This window comes from Varroa jacobsoni, unplaced genomic scaffold, assembly GCF_002532875.2.
Source record: "Varroa jacobsoni isolate VJ856 unplaced genomic scaffold, vjacob_1.0 scaffold_724, whole genome shotgun sequence".
Taxonomy (NCBI): domain Eukaryota; kingdom Metazoa; phylum Arthropoda; class Arachnida; order Mesostigmata; family Varroidae; genus Varroa; species Varroa jacobsoni.
The window spans coordinates 136,379-151,576 of record NW_019213626.1 but is presented as its reverse complement, the minus strand read 5'-3'; the positions used below and the strand labels follow the sequence as shown (position 1 = coordinate 151,576).

The 15,198-nt window shown below is 39.1% G+C and overlaps 1 protein-coding gene across 6 annotated transcripts; it reads right to left on the bottom strand.

Moving 5' to 3' along the window:
- Nucleotides 1-10,228: 10,228 nt before the first annotated feature.
- LOC111263011 (uncharacterized) lies at nt 10,229-15,093 on the bottom strand. 6 transcript variants are annotated; one of them, XM_086969411.1, is made up of 6 exons: nt 14,800-15,093; nt 14,194-14,385; nt 13,719-13,943; nt 13,376-13,445; nt 12,805-12,867; nt 10,229-10,520 (listed from the first exon to the last, which is right to left on the bottom strand). In XM_086969411.1, exons 1-5 carry the CDS (start codon nt 14,992-14,994, stop codon nt 12,806-12,808), a joined length of 744 nt encoding a protein of 247 aa, XP_086825537.1. In that variant the 5' UTR covers nt 14,995-15,093; the 3' UTR covers nt 10,229-10,520; nt 12,805. The 6 variants fall into 6 exon arrangements, with proteins under 6 accessions (XP_086825537.1, XP_086825539.1, XP_022693451.1 ...); XM_086969413.1 differs by having other exon boundaries at nt 10,230-10,520; nt 13,376-13,428; XM_022837715.2 differs by having other exon boundaries at nt 10,232-10,520; nt 13,300-13,428.
- Nucleotides 15,094-15,198: the final 105 nt, after the last annotated feature.

The window sequence follows — 15,198 nt, the reverse complement described above, 5'->3', positions numbered from 1 at the left end:
TTCAACTTTTTCGAGTTAACGAGTTAAGCTCATCTGCAATTTAATTCAAGCAAACGTTTTGCAAAATCTTAATTTCTGTTACGAGTACGGCAAGCTGCAGCTGATAAATTAAAATGCAAAAAGAATTGATTGTCAAATTAAACAATATTAAGTGTCACATATTCCATATGGTTATAAAGATACATTTATCTACAGCATGGATCGAAATCGGAGCTATGAATAGGCGGTGTCGACCTTTTTTGTCTTAATCTATAAAAAAAAATCCTGCAGTTGAAACTTAGTGTGTTAGTGACCGAATGCGCATTTCTACGAGACTTCCGAGCATATGAATAGGAGAGCGCTGGCAGTTGTAAATTTTCTTTTATTTTCATAACCTTATTTTAGAAAAGGTCGTAAACATATATTCTAAATCTCTGGGGCTGATTTTTTCTAGGTAGTTGATGCACGATTTTTTCTACTGAGCTTCGCTGCGGAAACCTGTTAGGAGCTTTTTGCCGAAATGTCCTCTTATCCTTTTTTGTGTTCGTCAAGATAGGATTATCGGGCACTACAGGTAATGTTAATCCTGCGGCCTGAATCATTGAAGTCAACTTTTAAAATAATACCTGAGAACATACGAAACCGAAGCGTTGCGCTTTTAGATGGTGCCGAATCATGAAAAAAGTAAGGGTGTATACAATCGTTAATTCAGACTTCTAACCCTAGAAATGCAGAAGGGGAAGAGCTTTCAGAAATGTAAAACGGAGCGGCAAGAGCCCATGTGCCAGCAATGCTTAGGCTTCGTGTGGTTGATAGTTTACAGTCATGTGCGTAGGGCTAAAAAAGCTTGAAAGAGCTCAAGGACAAAGGGCCCTCTGATAGCTACTAAGCGCTAGTGCAAAAGCGAACATGATCCCCGGCATCAGGCTTTGTACTTACGCAGGGGTAGCAGATAACCGAGCCTTCTGTAATCAGTACATCAGCTATTATTCCTCTCTAATAACCGGCTACCAGTGCGACTGGACAGCGGCACTATTATGGAATTGTTGGTTGTTCCATTAAATCATACATGGTTGAGCAAATAAATGGGGATCTGATAGGCTGTCATTCTGCACAGAAATAGCAACCCCCATGATAAACCTATTTCCGGATTTTGGCCGTTTTCACTAAGCAAGAACATTTGTGTTTCTACTTTCCGTTAAGCTCTTCAGGCCCCTATATCGCCCTTGTCTCATATATTATTTGCATTTTTAGAATGATATGTCTTATTATCTGTCCTATATCTTCTTTTTAACAACAACAGCATTTTAAAGAAACGGCGAAATCGGATAATATTATTGTAGGGCGCAGATTGTCTTGCAGAAGTCCATGTTTAAAGGCCCACATACGATATAAATCTGAAATAAAAAAAAAAAACAAACATTTTCGCTATGAATTTTTCGATAACCCTGTAAGAAGTAAAGGGTGAAGCCAATAATTCTTCATTTGAATGGTAAACCCTGCTATCTAATGAGTAATAGTTCTACTGTTTAAGTTCAAAAAATTAATAAGCAATACATCGTACTATGTCAACATACTGGCGAATATCAATAGAACTGTCCCTTAAACAAACTTTTAGATGGCTACTCTTAGCTGTCTCTTTCACCAGAAGTCTTGGTTCCGCCGCTTAGCGTCGCTTCAAAGTTTTTGTTCAGACAGGAAGTCCAAAACGAGCAGTTTGGAGGAACGAAGGGGAGAAAAAAACAGAACTATATCTATCGCTTTTCCTATTCCTCGGAGTTTTACTATTCAGTTTATTACTAGAAGGGTGTAATCTATAAGATTCGAATTCAGGCCACCTCTGTATTCCTCTGATTTGTAAACAAGCTTAGTATCACTGCACCATCGCTAATACAAGGTGCCTATGGGGAGTTGAAAAAAGCAGCACATCGAAATCTATTTATGTATCCCAACGGTGCTTGTCTCAATAAAACAATATGTCGCAAGTTCCTTGCTGCGGTTGGATCAGAAATCGTCATTGACTATCGAGAACTATTGGGCGGCGAGCATATAAGAATGTTCGCCCGCTATTGAGCCTAAAGGTTTTCCCTTGGTTGACCCTCGACAGGGATACTTCATAGCTTCGGGCTCCTAAGACTCTTATGGCATGCATCCGTGGGAAGGATCCACGGTGACGTTACTACGCACCCTCCCTACCTGATCTTCTGGTGTTGTTTTCATATTGGAAGCATTTTTTCTCTCTTCGGAGGCTCACCGTCCACCACATCAGTGTGTTAAGTAGGCGTCTTCTTTTCCTCGTCAGACCTCTATCAACTTGATATCTCAGGCTCTACCTTTAAGCTTGGGACCTAGGACTATGTCGCTAATTTTGAAAATGGTTGGCCAAACGAATATCTGCGCATGCCAGTTGAATACAACTACACCTCGTTTATAAAATTCATACTGGAAATGTTCGTATGCGTATGTGACAATTATGGTTTTGGTGTCGCTGTTTCAAGCAGCCCTTCGGCTACATTTTAGATTAACTGTAACAGATCAGCCTTCTATGATAATTGCATTTGCGTGTATCATTGATTGTTAGAAAAATTCTGCCAAAAAAGCGTGAACGGAGGAAATGCGAACCACGAAGAGCCTTTCGTTGTTACAGCCGTATTCAGTTCAGGGCTTTTATACGCTACGCCTACTTACGATCTTACTCAAGCATTCTGTTGAACAATATAATACATGCTTGATTGCAGCCCGCTCGAATACTACCAATATGAGCCGTCAGTAACGTGTTTGATAAAAACTTGCACATACATTTACTATTATTTATAATATTAATTTTCCTTTCATAGGTCAATACGATTTTGGCCATTGGTGCACCCACGGTGATGGGTACATCATCATTAAATTAAGAGTTTTCTTGAACTCACAACAAAACTACAATTCCGGTAGAATTGCCGAGCCCATCCCAATGTAATGCAATAATAGTAACGACTAAATAATCACATTAAACCCGCACAAATTTTCGCTAAAATATATTATCGCGTTGAACTCAGCTGCTACTACTTAGTTATTCGATAACCCATTTTTTTCCTCCATATTCCTTCCATAATTTCTTATCCTCTTCTTTTAGCCACTCGAAATAAATTATATCAAGAGCTTTTTTGGCAGGTAAAACATAACGTCTGTTCGAATGCGTCTCACAGGATTGAAAGCAGGGATCCTTTAGTGTTGAGTTTCTGCTTTTGAAAATTTTTATCTAGCCCGTTGAGCATCTGACAGAATTTCAAACATTTATGTTAAATTAGAAATAAAAAGAGATGTTCAATGAAATGATTATGTGGCAGACATTGCTTAGTTATCTCCTTAACCATTATTACCCGTGCGTTCGATGTGAATGCCTGTAGATTTTATCCACCGTACGGGCATTGTTGTTATTTTTGTCATTCTTCAAAATCTATTTCAGGTCAGAAGAAAAGTCTTGGAAAAAAATATCTAGTGTGCCAGGCCCAAACAATAATTTCAGTTAGATTCTTAGTCAATGTGAGCAGATGTAGTATGTACGTGTAGAAAAAAAATTTTCGTTATCGTTTTGTTTTATAATACTGCGTGCATCGACAATGTATGATTTCACTTCTTGTTCCTGCCGTAAAAAAGACATGCACAAAGCTGCGCTGAAGGCGTAAAAAATTAATTCTAAAAACATTGTTGAAAATGAAATGATTGTATTATATTTCTCTACTAACATATTATCCAGTTAGTTTACGTTTGAGGTAGTCGACGTATGAATCATGAAGCTTGCCTGAGGCTAGATGCAGAATCTCCTCAGACAAGCTTCATGATTTCAACTAATTTAGCGGTGGCGCTTATTTAGAAAAGCTAGTGCTTATCTATTTCGTTTTAAACAATGTTAGTGATCAGCTATGTCTTGCTACCTCTTCTATATATTTGCAACTATTATTACAATAGTTCATCATGAAGTGGAAAAATAAAGTTAGAATAGCCAAATTTGAATGTTAAAAGCCAAGTTCAAGAAGACGAAGACGAATTAGTGTCTCTACTTAGATCTTTCTATTCTTCGGCGGAATGGTGCATTAACATGGATGAATGGAAAGTGGAGGTAAACTCTTTTGTCGAAATTCATTCCGTTTCTATTTATTAAACAGAAACTGATAAGAAACATTTTGGTGTTGAGCCTTTTACGCAAGGATTCTTGCCAGTCCTTCAAATACTGTATATCAAGCCCACGATACGACTTTCCCCCGCTACGTATCATTCGAGTAATTTGAACAATCGCAAAGATCTGACTATTTTCAAGATTGAATAAGGACCTTTGTAAAGAATCAGCTTTTATCAGAAGCACATTGTAGAAGCACCGCACGCTTGTGCAATGAAGTGTCGTCAAGAGAATTAATGACGAAAAAAATATGATACGAATGATAAGATCAATGGCTGGCTTACCACTGACAAATATATTCGAAACGTACCTTTGGATCTTCGAATGCGCCAAGTGAAAGCGCAGGCATCGAAATAAATATAATCTCCTACAGGGGGCTTCCGATAGGCAACGACGAACTTTTGGGTATTGATACCCAAATTATAATGTCGATTACAATTACTGCATTTGATAACGAACTGGAGATCGGAGAATTTATCTCTTGGAAGGCCCAGTGATCTTCGAAGAATGACTCATGACTTTGATTACGTCTCTTGAAAATAGGATTTCTTAGTAGATTAATTAAAACCTGTCTTGCAACGTCTATCAATTGTTATTATAAAGAAACATTTCACTTCATTTTCTCAGTAGATTATATTTCATAAGCACTTGGAGGAAATATACTATATATATATATATATATATAATGTTATATATATACTGTATACATATAACATTATAGACATATATATAATCATGTCTGTTATATATTGAGCAACATTTTTATTAAACTGATGATGATGATAATGTTTTAATGATAAAAAATTTCGATTTACAAAAAAAAGCTACGACTCTTAAGCAAAACAAGGGGCTTTACGGTCTTTTCAGTCAGATACTAAACTTTTGTTGGGCCTAGTTTTAGCGGACAATTGGATTCTCGTTTATATCTAAAAATAGTTAGTTATCTTTTATCGAAATTATCTTTTAGTAATCTGTGCTGAGAGGTAAGTGTTGTACCACGCTAGCAAGTCAAGTCTAACGACCTTCGATTTGAGATACCAATTAAACCTAAAACGGCCGAAGGCAAGTTACTAGCAATAGTGGAGGACGAGCTGCTCATACAAAAGCTTAAAGTGGGTCAACTCCAGAGGGTATTTTCCCTGTGTGTAAAATATGCGTATGCTAGAAATATAATTAAAAATTATAACGCGAACACAAACAACTATTTTTCATTCGTGTTTTCGTACTTACACGGCAATAGCAGACTACGGTGTTAGGAATCCGCCATTTATTAGCACTGGTATTCTAAGCGCATCTTACATCGTCGTAAAAATATCAAGTGCATTTCGACTATACTATAAACTCAACTAGTTCACAGAAGTTCCTTAACTTGAGATCAGAGAAGTTGAGACAGAGGTAATTATGGGGAAAGGAGAAGCATTCTAACTTCATAGGATAATTCAAAGATTCGGTTTTATTGCTACAATATCTAAGTAGACGCAAAATAGCCATTACAATTCAAGATGCTCTTTCTTTTAAAAATGTTTAGGTTGCTGTGCCTATTTGTGCTAGAATCTGCAGTATAATAAAGCAATATTCGTCCTCTTATACGCTAGCGTACAAATTATTGACGCAAGTATAAACTACCCATATTACATTAAGATACGTCACTCGCGTAGGCCCAACGATGGCCGATTCTAAGATTATTTGTAACAAGACTGACATATATAAATACTTTCACCATATTTTCCTTCCTCTATGCTGTAACTGTCTATTAAAACACCGAGGACACGATTTAAGGAAGGATTTCAAGATTACAGGCTTATCCGAACAGGCTTAAATAGAAATGGCCTGATGATGGAGGGAGAAAGAGCGATTACTAGAGAAAGAAAAGCGCAGCACTGTCCTTGGGGCCAATGAACGTATCTGCAGGCTTTTAACTATGAAAGGTTGCTATATGAATTGTTATCGATAAACGTTGTACAGAATATGAAACTATACACACAAGCATGTAACAGGACCATGCCTTTATACAAAAATTAATTGATATACTTTTTGTATATCAGTAGATTTTAGCCTCTGTGTCATACAGTAGCATCAACAGTGACTATAATGGAACAAGCCAAGTGACCACCTATTCATCTCACTGACGTAATCTATAACTGAGAAACAAAAGAAAGCTTTAAAAAAAATTTTATCATATTTATTAGCTATGTTATTATAGCATTCTAAGCGTGTGAAGATCCCTTTCCATGTGAGACTGTTCTCCTTTTCCGCGTATTTTTGAAACGCGTAGCTCTCCAGTACATCTGACTTTATGAATCCGTCTGGTTTGTAAGTGTTTTCTTTTTCTAATAAAGCGAATGTGTTCAAAGAAAGGATCGCTGAATGACTGTTAGCGCTTGACGGGTGGAAGCGTTATACAAACCATAAAGTGAGAGCCCGTTTACGAGAATCATGAATTTCGTAAACGGAAGACACGGATGGAACTCATAGAAGGATTCATTCTACATAGGCGATTTAAAATCGATCGTCATTAAATGACGAACAGTCGCTGGTGTATCTGACTATCGTAAGCGCATACCTATTGTGAGGGAAACTTAATGTAACAGCAGAAATGGGTTCCAGTCATAATGATGATGACGATGAAGAATTTACAATAGTATTGCCAGTGCCGCACCTGGCTAGCGTCCGCTGCCACTATAATTGGTAGGGACGGAATATAGTGAGTGAGGAGCCGGCCTAAGTTTTGGCTTCGTTGGATAATTTAGGGCATTTTCCCGACCAGACTGTGTAGCTTTAAAAAGAGGTTATGGATTTTTATAGTTTTTCTTTAAAAACTCGAACCAATGTGTAATCGTCCCCCTGATCGACGCACTTTTAAATAGAGATATGCTTACATTAGTTCCAGTCTTCGTCGGATCTGGTTTACGTCTTCTGGTATAATGCTGAAACCTAAGTAGCTGATTGATGTTTCAACGAATTTATATTTTCCGAATGATGTCCTTAACCATTTGAGTTAGTTCCAGTGAATTCACTATTAATTTGTTCTACTGTGTCTTAGAAAATAGCTAAAGCTATTTTTATCGACAGCCGTATAGAAACCTATAGGAAGGTCCATAAAGTGTGGTAAATACAGGCTCTATTGTTGGTGGCGAGTAACGATGGTCTTCTGGATCTGGTGGAGAAATCTGCACATAACCCAGTATCACCTACTTTATTCTGAACTACGACCATTAAAGCGGCATATTTTATTTTTTTTTCTCACAGGGCTTGCATAATCATTCCAATTCTTTCTGTAGCTTAGAAAGAATACGGTATGAAACAGGTCTCGACTTTTTACCTTGTGCTCCGGGTTTCCTGCGGATATAAGCCCTTAATTTAGTGCATTTACCCCAATTAGTGGATATGTTTGTTTTAGGTTCTTTATCATGTCCTTTTTCTTATTTTTCTGAAGACAAGATCATTTTTAGCTTTCGCTATTTCTACCTTTGTATCTGGATGCTTGACCATAGCTTTTGTACGCTCTGCATCTAGCAACTCCCTAGGAACAATCCCTAGCAATTCCCCCCTCAGTATCGTGATCAAGCACACAGCAGTGGTCTCGATGTCCAAAACATGCCAAGGCGGCATGCAACGAACAGTCAGAGAAGATCAGTAAAAAAAAACTTCTTTGGTTTATTCCATATTTTTTTTTTTTTTTTAATTATCTCAGTAGCATCAGATTCGCATAAGAAGAATGATGTTTTCTTATCCCGTCTCTGTATGAATTTGTGGGTTCTACTATTTTCTTTTGCTGTTTATTTGTTAAAAAATATTTACAATTATCGTCTGCAGGTTCAGTGTTTAGATTCCCGCTAATTAAATCTGTTGCTGCGGCACCAGAATCTGTGCTCTTGCATCGGATTGTTCTGATTATATATGATACAAGTTCAGGACTGATTTGTGACGGTAATATTTTTCAGCTGAACGGATTGTTTTACGTGAATGCTCAGTATTTCATTGTGGCGTACGCGTTTTTGTCCAAATACTTTAGAAACACCTGTATTTCATACCTGTATTCAGATTTTGTCAAACTACAGAGCCATATATAATGTTTGACTCATTTCCGAAATCTGTGCTATTCCATGAACACGGTTCATTTTAAACTATTCACGAAACTAAAATTGTTCTCATACGTCACCTTAAAGTACATGTATATTCTCAACGCATATATAATAACGTTGTGAGATAATCCGTCGTGTTACTAAGAGTAACTTTGGCTGCAGGTATTGAAGTATGTTTTAATTTACAACGTCATACGGGAATTTTCCGAATTCTGCCATAGTTCCTACTTAACGGAGCTCTTGACGCCTTTGCAGGGCCGTTGGTAAAATCCGTTCTACATTTTGTATAATCAGGATCTTTTTGGTTGTAGAGGAGTCGGTTCAGAAGAGCTTCAAGATTTCAAGCGTATTGATTTAGTAGCGCGAAATAGTAGTACATAGGGCTGAAAGAGTTAAAAAGTACAGCTAGATATAGAGATATATATATATATATATAGAGAGAGAGAGAGAGAGAGAGGAGGGAGAGGGAGAGAGAAAAGGGGAGGTACGTCAACAGCAATTCATAAATTTGAATCTTTAATTTTCTCGCAGTGCTTGAGCGGGTAGGCTTTTGACTGACACATACGTTTTTCAAACAATCTGGTGTGGGGACTTTAACGCTAATCCACTGTCTAACTTTTATTCTACTACTCCTCTTTTTTCGTTTCTAAGTCTATCCGGTTCCTTTTTTACAATAGAATCTATCCTCGAATCGGATATCTAAACCGTGCGGATGGATAACTATCAAACGACCTTTGATCTTGCATGCGGTGTGATTAAGACCACTGAAATGTCTTACCATTACACGGTTTGCATCTGAGTAAAATTTCTCATAACTGGTGCACGTCATACACAAGTATGAAAAGGTTACTACTGTAGCGCTGTATCCGTTGAAGCAAAACTTCAAGGTCTGCGGGCTCTTTATCAGATTTTCTTTTCTCTTTATGAGAAGACGTTTCCTATCAACACAGAGCTACGACGTACGAGGCCAGCTGATTGGTGGAACGCTAAGCTGGTAAATGCGCGTAGGAACTGCGATAACTTTGCTCATGATCATTTTTCAGCGAAATTCAAAACGTGTAAAGTAAATGTTTACTATCTCAGGTCTGCATATTGTTTAAAGATTGAAACTAAAACGCGTTAAATGTAGAATTGATAAACTGAAGGGGCGACCTGGTAACCTTTTGAAGTTTAAAGCACAAAAAAAAATCTACTAAGTCTGTAATAGCTCTTTTCCTAGCATACACATTAAACTTTTTAATTCCTTTCCGGATTATTTCGAAGTATTTCAGGTCCTGTCTTATATGTATAAGGGTAAGAGCGATCATTCTAGCTCAAGTAATGGTCACCCTGTACCTATGACAAGCTCCACAGCAAAACTCAGAAGAATTTGATTTTTTATCACTCGAAAGAATGATAAATCAAATTTTTCTGAACGTGCAGAAATTGGGCCTTTTACCATACACTGAAATATGGATTCTAAATTCAGCGTTTCTCCAGGAAATGCGTGGGCAGAACAGGTTATTCAATCTCAAAAAGTGCAACTGCACGCTTGTCTTTTCGTTGTCTCTAGGTCGTGCCTTTATTGAGCTATACTTAGGTTACTTAGGTGCGATCTGGCATGAAAGTTACAAGAACATGATTGAGGAAGTTCACGTCGTTTAAAATTAAACGATTCGAGCATTTGGCCTTTACTGATTCAACTCGGCTTCAAAGCTCGCTCCCGGCAAGAAATTTTTAGTATCAACAATTTTCTGCCGCCCCTGAAGGGTCATTTGGATAGATACCAGCGGGTACTATATGTGCACTCAACGCCACGCGTAGTAGAAAAAAATAATCAACAACTTATCCTAGTATCCTTGCATTTTACATTAAATAAAGCCTATATTTTTAAATTGTAATGTGGCGAAGTGGGTGGCAAACCATTCCAGAAGGTACTAGTTACGACGACATAGCCAGGAAAATCCACTAGAGAACCGTTATAGACTGCTGGTAGAATAAGCAGTGGACAACCGTTATAGACTACCGGTAGAATAAGCTTCACAGCAGTAGGATATGGGATCGAGACCAGTTCGGAGCGAATCATTATCGAAGAAACGAAAAATGACAATAATAAAGGTCACAAGTGGAGTATGTTATTGTTAGCTTGAGTGGCACATGGCAACAGTTGCAGAGCCTAACATGGCAGGCTACTAAGTGGCATTACGTAGGCGCGCACTGCGTGCCGCAGAGAAAACGAGGAAAATTAAAAAACGAAGACCGGGGTGTCTATGACGCTTGCCAATATGTCATGGCCTCTGGTGTTGTCTGCTGTCCTGTAAATGAGAGGCACACAGCAGGTAAGAAAATACACGGGAAGAGTCGCAGTACGGTCGCAGTACGTCGAAGTGCATGCTTGACGTACGTAATTGTACCATACAATTTCTCTGCTTTCTTTTTTTTGGCTCTGCTGAGGGTACCAAGATCTTCAGTATGGAAGGCAATGGTGGTGACAAAAAAAGAAGCAAATGGCTAACAGCACTAATTGCCGATTCTAAGTGACAAGGTTACCGCCTATTGCTAAGGGTATCGCCAGATGTATTGGAACAACTTATTATGAATAACAGTGATTATTATTAATAACAATAATAGTAGTAGTAGTAGTAGTATACAATCTAGCATAGATTTAATACGACTAATAACGCACAAACGTTCGTGTCTCTTAGCGGAAAAATATCAATTTAGATCATATCGCATACTTTTGCGGCGGCTAAAAACGACAGCAACGGCCAATTTTAAGGCGAGCTGGCGTCCATTCACGGGGGCGCAAATTGCGCGAAACTCGCCACTGAGGGACCTTCCCCTTTTTCCTTTAATTTTTGATATCAGCCTGCTAATTGTGATTCTCTGTGGCCAAGACGAGGGTTCACACAGTCCTTCCTGGGTACGCACCTCCGCAAGTGCTATGACTTTTGTCTTTTTGAACGTAGTTGGTATGCGCCTGTCAAATCGCCTATGTTACATGTATTGTTTTCCAATCCATCGCGGTGTTGCATTGTTTAACGCGCCATACAACCGTCTACATGGGCTGATACCCCCTCTAACACAGCAGTTGAAATAATAAATAACACAGATGAAAATCTATACAGTTAGTGTCTGTTGTATTCTTGTCGTTGCAGATACGGAAATAGTCCGTTGGGCAGAACGTATCGATCGAAGGTCTCGAAAACATACATTTTTTGCACTATACTAGTCCTTCTAGTCTTTAGTCCCCTACTCATTTTTGGGCACGCCTCAGTGACCAATTTATGGTCAAAAGGATCGACCCTGGATCCACATTGGAGTGACGCATCCGCTGTACTGGAGAAATATTAGTGGCCTGTACACACTCTTGCTGTGTTGTTGCTTAACAACACGTCAATATGATACACTCACATATCACTATTCCAAAAAATTTGCTGAAACTCTGAGGATATAAGGAAGCATCGGCTTCGCGCTTCTCGCCTTCCATCGACTCGAAGAGCTTTTCGAACGAGCTGCACCCACAGCTATTGAGTTACGTAGTTCGGAAAATCTTTTCTGACGATATCCGCGTACGCAATGAGGACGTTGACGACCGTTTTGGCGAAACGTTTCATAGAGTGTTTGACGATCTTCCCTTCGAAATAACGCCGGAACAGCTAGGTGAAGACGTTTTCCTTGTTTTGATGCAAGTTGTTTGTCGTTTCTCTTGGCCCGGGCGGGTCTTTTGTTTGTTTTGTATGTTGCTTTTTATCAACAATCGAAAGCCGGAATCGCCCTCTTGCAGTATGTCGCTCATACTTCCTTGAGTACCTCTGGTATGCCTTTCCTAAAGGCATAGTAGACGGTCAGTTTTGATATATTTTTGACGATTATGGCGACCCAAGCCTTTGATCTGTATAACGATATCAACGAGTCGCTACATCTCGCAGCAATGCATACGGCCGATTTAAAGGGGCCCAAAAACACGCAGCGCTGCACGCTACCATTTTTAGTAATACTGTTCTGCTGAGTCCTTTTCTCATTCGTCTATGTATCGTCACAGCTGATCCAAATGAAAAACTTCATTCTTTAATTCCTCGATACGCAAAAGATGTAGGTAGAATGTCTGTTCTTCATAAAGTAGGCTGTTCTGCTGGCTCGGTCGAACGAGCGAAATGAAATGAAGGCGTATTATTTATCGCTAATTCATACCAAAAAAACTGGAACAATACATTGGTTTTCTATACGTGTGCTTATCTCCTAAACTAGCGGACGTATGAGAAGTTCACAGGCGTAATGTAACATACAAGTACGACAATAAGATTTTAGCGGTCACTATTTTCGAGGGCATAGTTTCGTAATACAGTTCATATGTGCTCACGTGCTTGCATGTGTGCTTTACAGACACAAACCCAACAATGCAGCAAAGTCGGTAAGTACTTTATTACGGTTGCCATGTTTGTGATTAGTAATAGTCGAAAGTTTGCCTTAGCACGCCATCCCTTACAGAGCAGGAAAATTTTGGCCAGAGCACTTGAAAGCGATTGCACAACTATGCATATTAGTGCAGCGCATGATATACCCTAGTACAGCGTGGGTCGTCTAAGTCACACTTACGTCACAACCGTTCAATAAGGAATCCAATATGGTGCGCTTCGTATCTTCTAGTCTGACGTAAACCTGTAACAATGATTGTTTCAGTAAAAAAGACTATCCACAACGCGATACCTGTGAAAGATACTTGAATTGGTGAGAGACTCTGCATTCAAAGCTCAGCTTGTTATATCGACTTCTGGAATAATTTTCGCAATGAAAGCTTTATCATAGTGAATTTTGTTAATCGAGCCCGACGCGCTTGAATCGTGACTAGTTGTACGATTCGAAATACTGATCTGCCGCCTTCGAGTAGCCACCCCATCCATCCATCCATCCATAACCCCCCATGGGTTATGGACCCCGTTAACAACTGTCTTCTCAATGTGTGTCTGATTAGTGAAATAATACCCACACTGATGAACCGACAACCATCCACTCCAGACTATGAATTCCAGAAACGACATCTATGCTAGATAAACTAGGCCTTCAGCGTCTAGCGTCGCTAGGCCATAATACCTTGTTGTATGTAGCGTTTTTCATGTCACCTTGTAGGTAACTGTGATACAATTTGAGAAGCTCAAGTTCGTCATACCCCGAATGAGAGTGAAACGACTCGCTGTCACTGTTTGCCGAACATATCGATCCCTGCAACTTAGAAATCTCTTTAACAAAGTAAATTACAAATAAAAACTTCGGAATTAAAACCAAAAATATCCATAATGGAAAATAAATAGCGAAGCTATTTATTATAAATAGACTTGTACGGGTATTTAAGGACATTACTGCGTTCAGCTTTTTCGAATCGAATTGAGTGCGTGACGACAATCGTCTACTCATCGACTAACTCGTTCTTATGCTAAGTTATTTTGCAGTGGAAAACACTGATTTCCTTATGTGTAAAAAATAAATTAAAATAGTACGGACTTAATACTGACCGATCCATTCGCGCAAATATCGCCTTCGGCGTAAACTTCTCGGCTGCATTCGTGCCTAGCGTCCTGCTTTTGTTTGTGTACTCGACGGTTTGAATCCGTTGGCGTAACCTGAGTTTTTCCGTTAAGGAAATTTCGTGCGGTTGATCCATTAAAAGCGTCACTCGCGTTGCTTCCGTAATTACAGCTGCTTTCGTTCGCCTCATCGTTATTCCTCGTTGTACAGCTCTTTAGCGTAATAAAATACTTGTAGCAAAATATGTACGTAACGACTGACCTTCGAAAAAAATGTCAATAGATAGCAAAAAAAAGCTTTTCCGACAAGCTACGATACTTTTTGCTCGCGTTAAGACGATCAAAGGATTGGAGGTCCGTATTCTTATCAGACAAATTCACACTGATTAATTCTCGCTGATAGCGCATGTCGTAGAGTTGGTTATTGAAAAAGGAATGTCTCAAAACTGTTACTCTATCTTACCCCTATACTGCTCCTTAGGTTATCTTCATCGGTTTTGTTGTCCGAAGTGCTACATGAAGTTAGATCTACAAGGCGAAACACGTCGGCCAAGCAAGGAGTAGGTGATAATTTTTTGCGAGAAGACAAAATGTTATGGCCTTGACGGGTGACTAAACTGCTCGTACAACTTCTGGATACTGGATTAGGATCACGCTGAAGGCACAAACAATAAATATTCCGATTGGCGGGGTCGGCGTCTTCCTGGCAACCAGCCTAAAGAGCTAGCTACTCCTCGGCATGTACCCTTAAGGTCGTATATTTACCTTAGAATTTGAGAAGTTCAAGATGTCTGGTAGCAACTGAAAAACGTTCGCTGGAAGGTGCCATTCCAACCGTACACAATATAGTCACGCGAACGCCAACAATTTTCGTTAGGTCGCGACCTTCACATACCTAAGCGCTTGAAGCTCTCGAGCAAGGCGCTGCAGATATTTTAAACTTTGTCTTCCATCCATATAACATTCAATAAGGTAAATATGACTCTTTAATATCGTAGTAATAGCTTCACGATGCGCTACAAAGCTACATTTACCCTATACAATAAACATTGTCACCCGTCGATGATACCTTACGTTCTCGACTCAGTTCCTTTAGTTTCAAGCCTTTCGACGTTCTCCAGTCTGCGGTAACGGCTTGACTAGTTTTTCGAACCGACTTTTCAAATTCAGTATCTGTTGACCACGTCGTACTTTCATCGCTTATAGTACGGTTTCCATCGTCGCAGCTCTTCCTACGACTTGGCCTTCTGCAGCGACTTCCCATGCCTTTGATAAGTACACTTCAATTTCGTTATCTTCCGCAATTAGGATTAACGAAATCACCTTCGACAGGTTTCAGCATAAATACGGTAGTTTAAGGAATCAATACGATTTACCTAAAAAAACCAATGTAATTTATATAAAAAATGAATGTCCGCAAACATTGACACATGTTATTTGGGGATAAACCGGCTCGTAAGAAATCTCG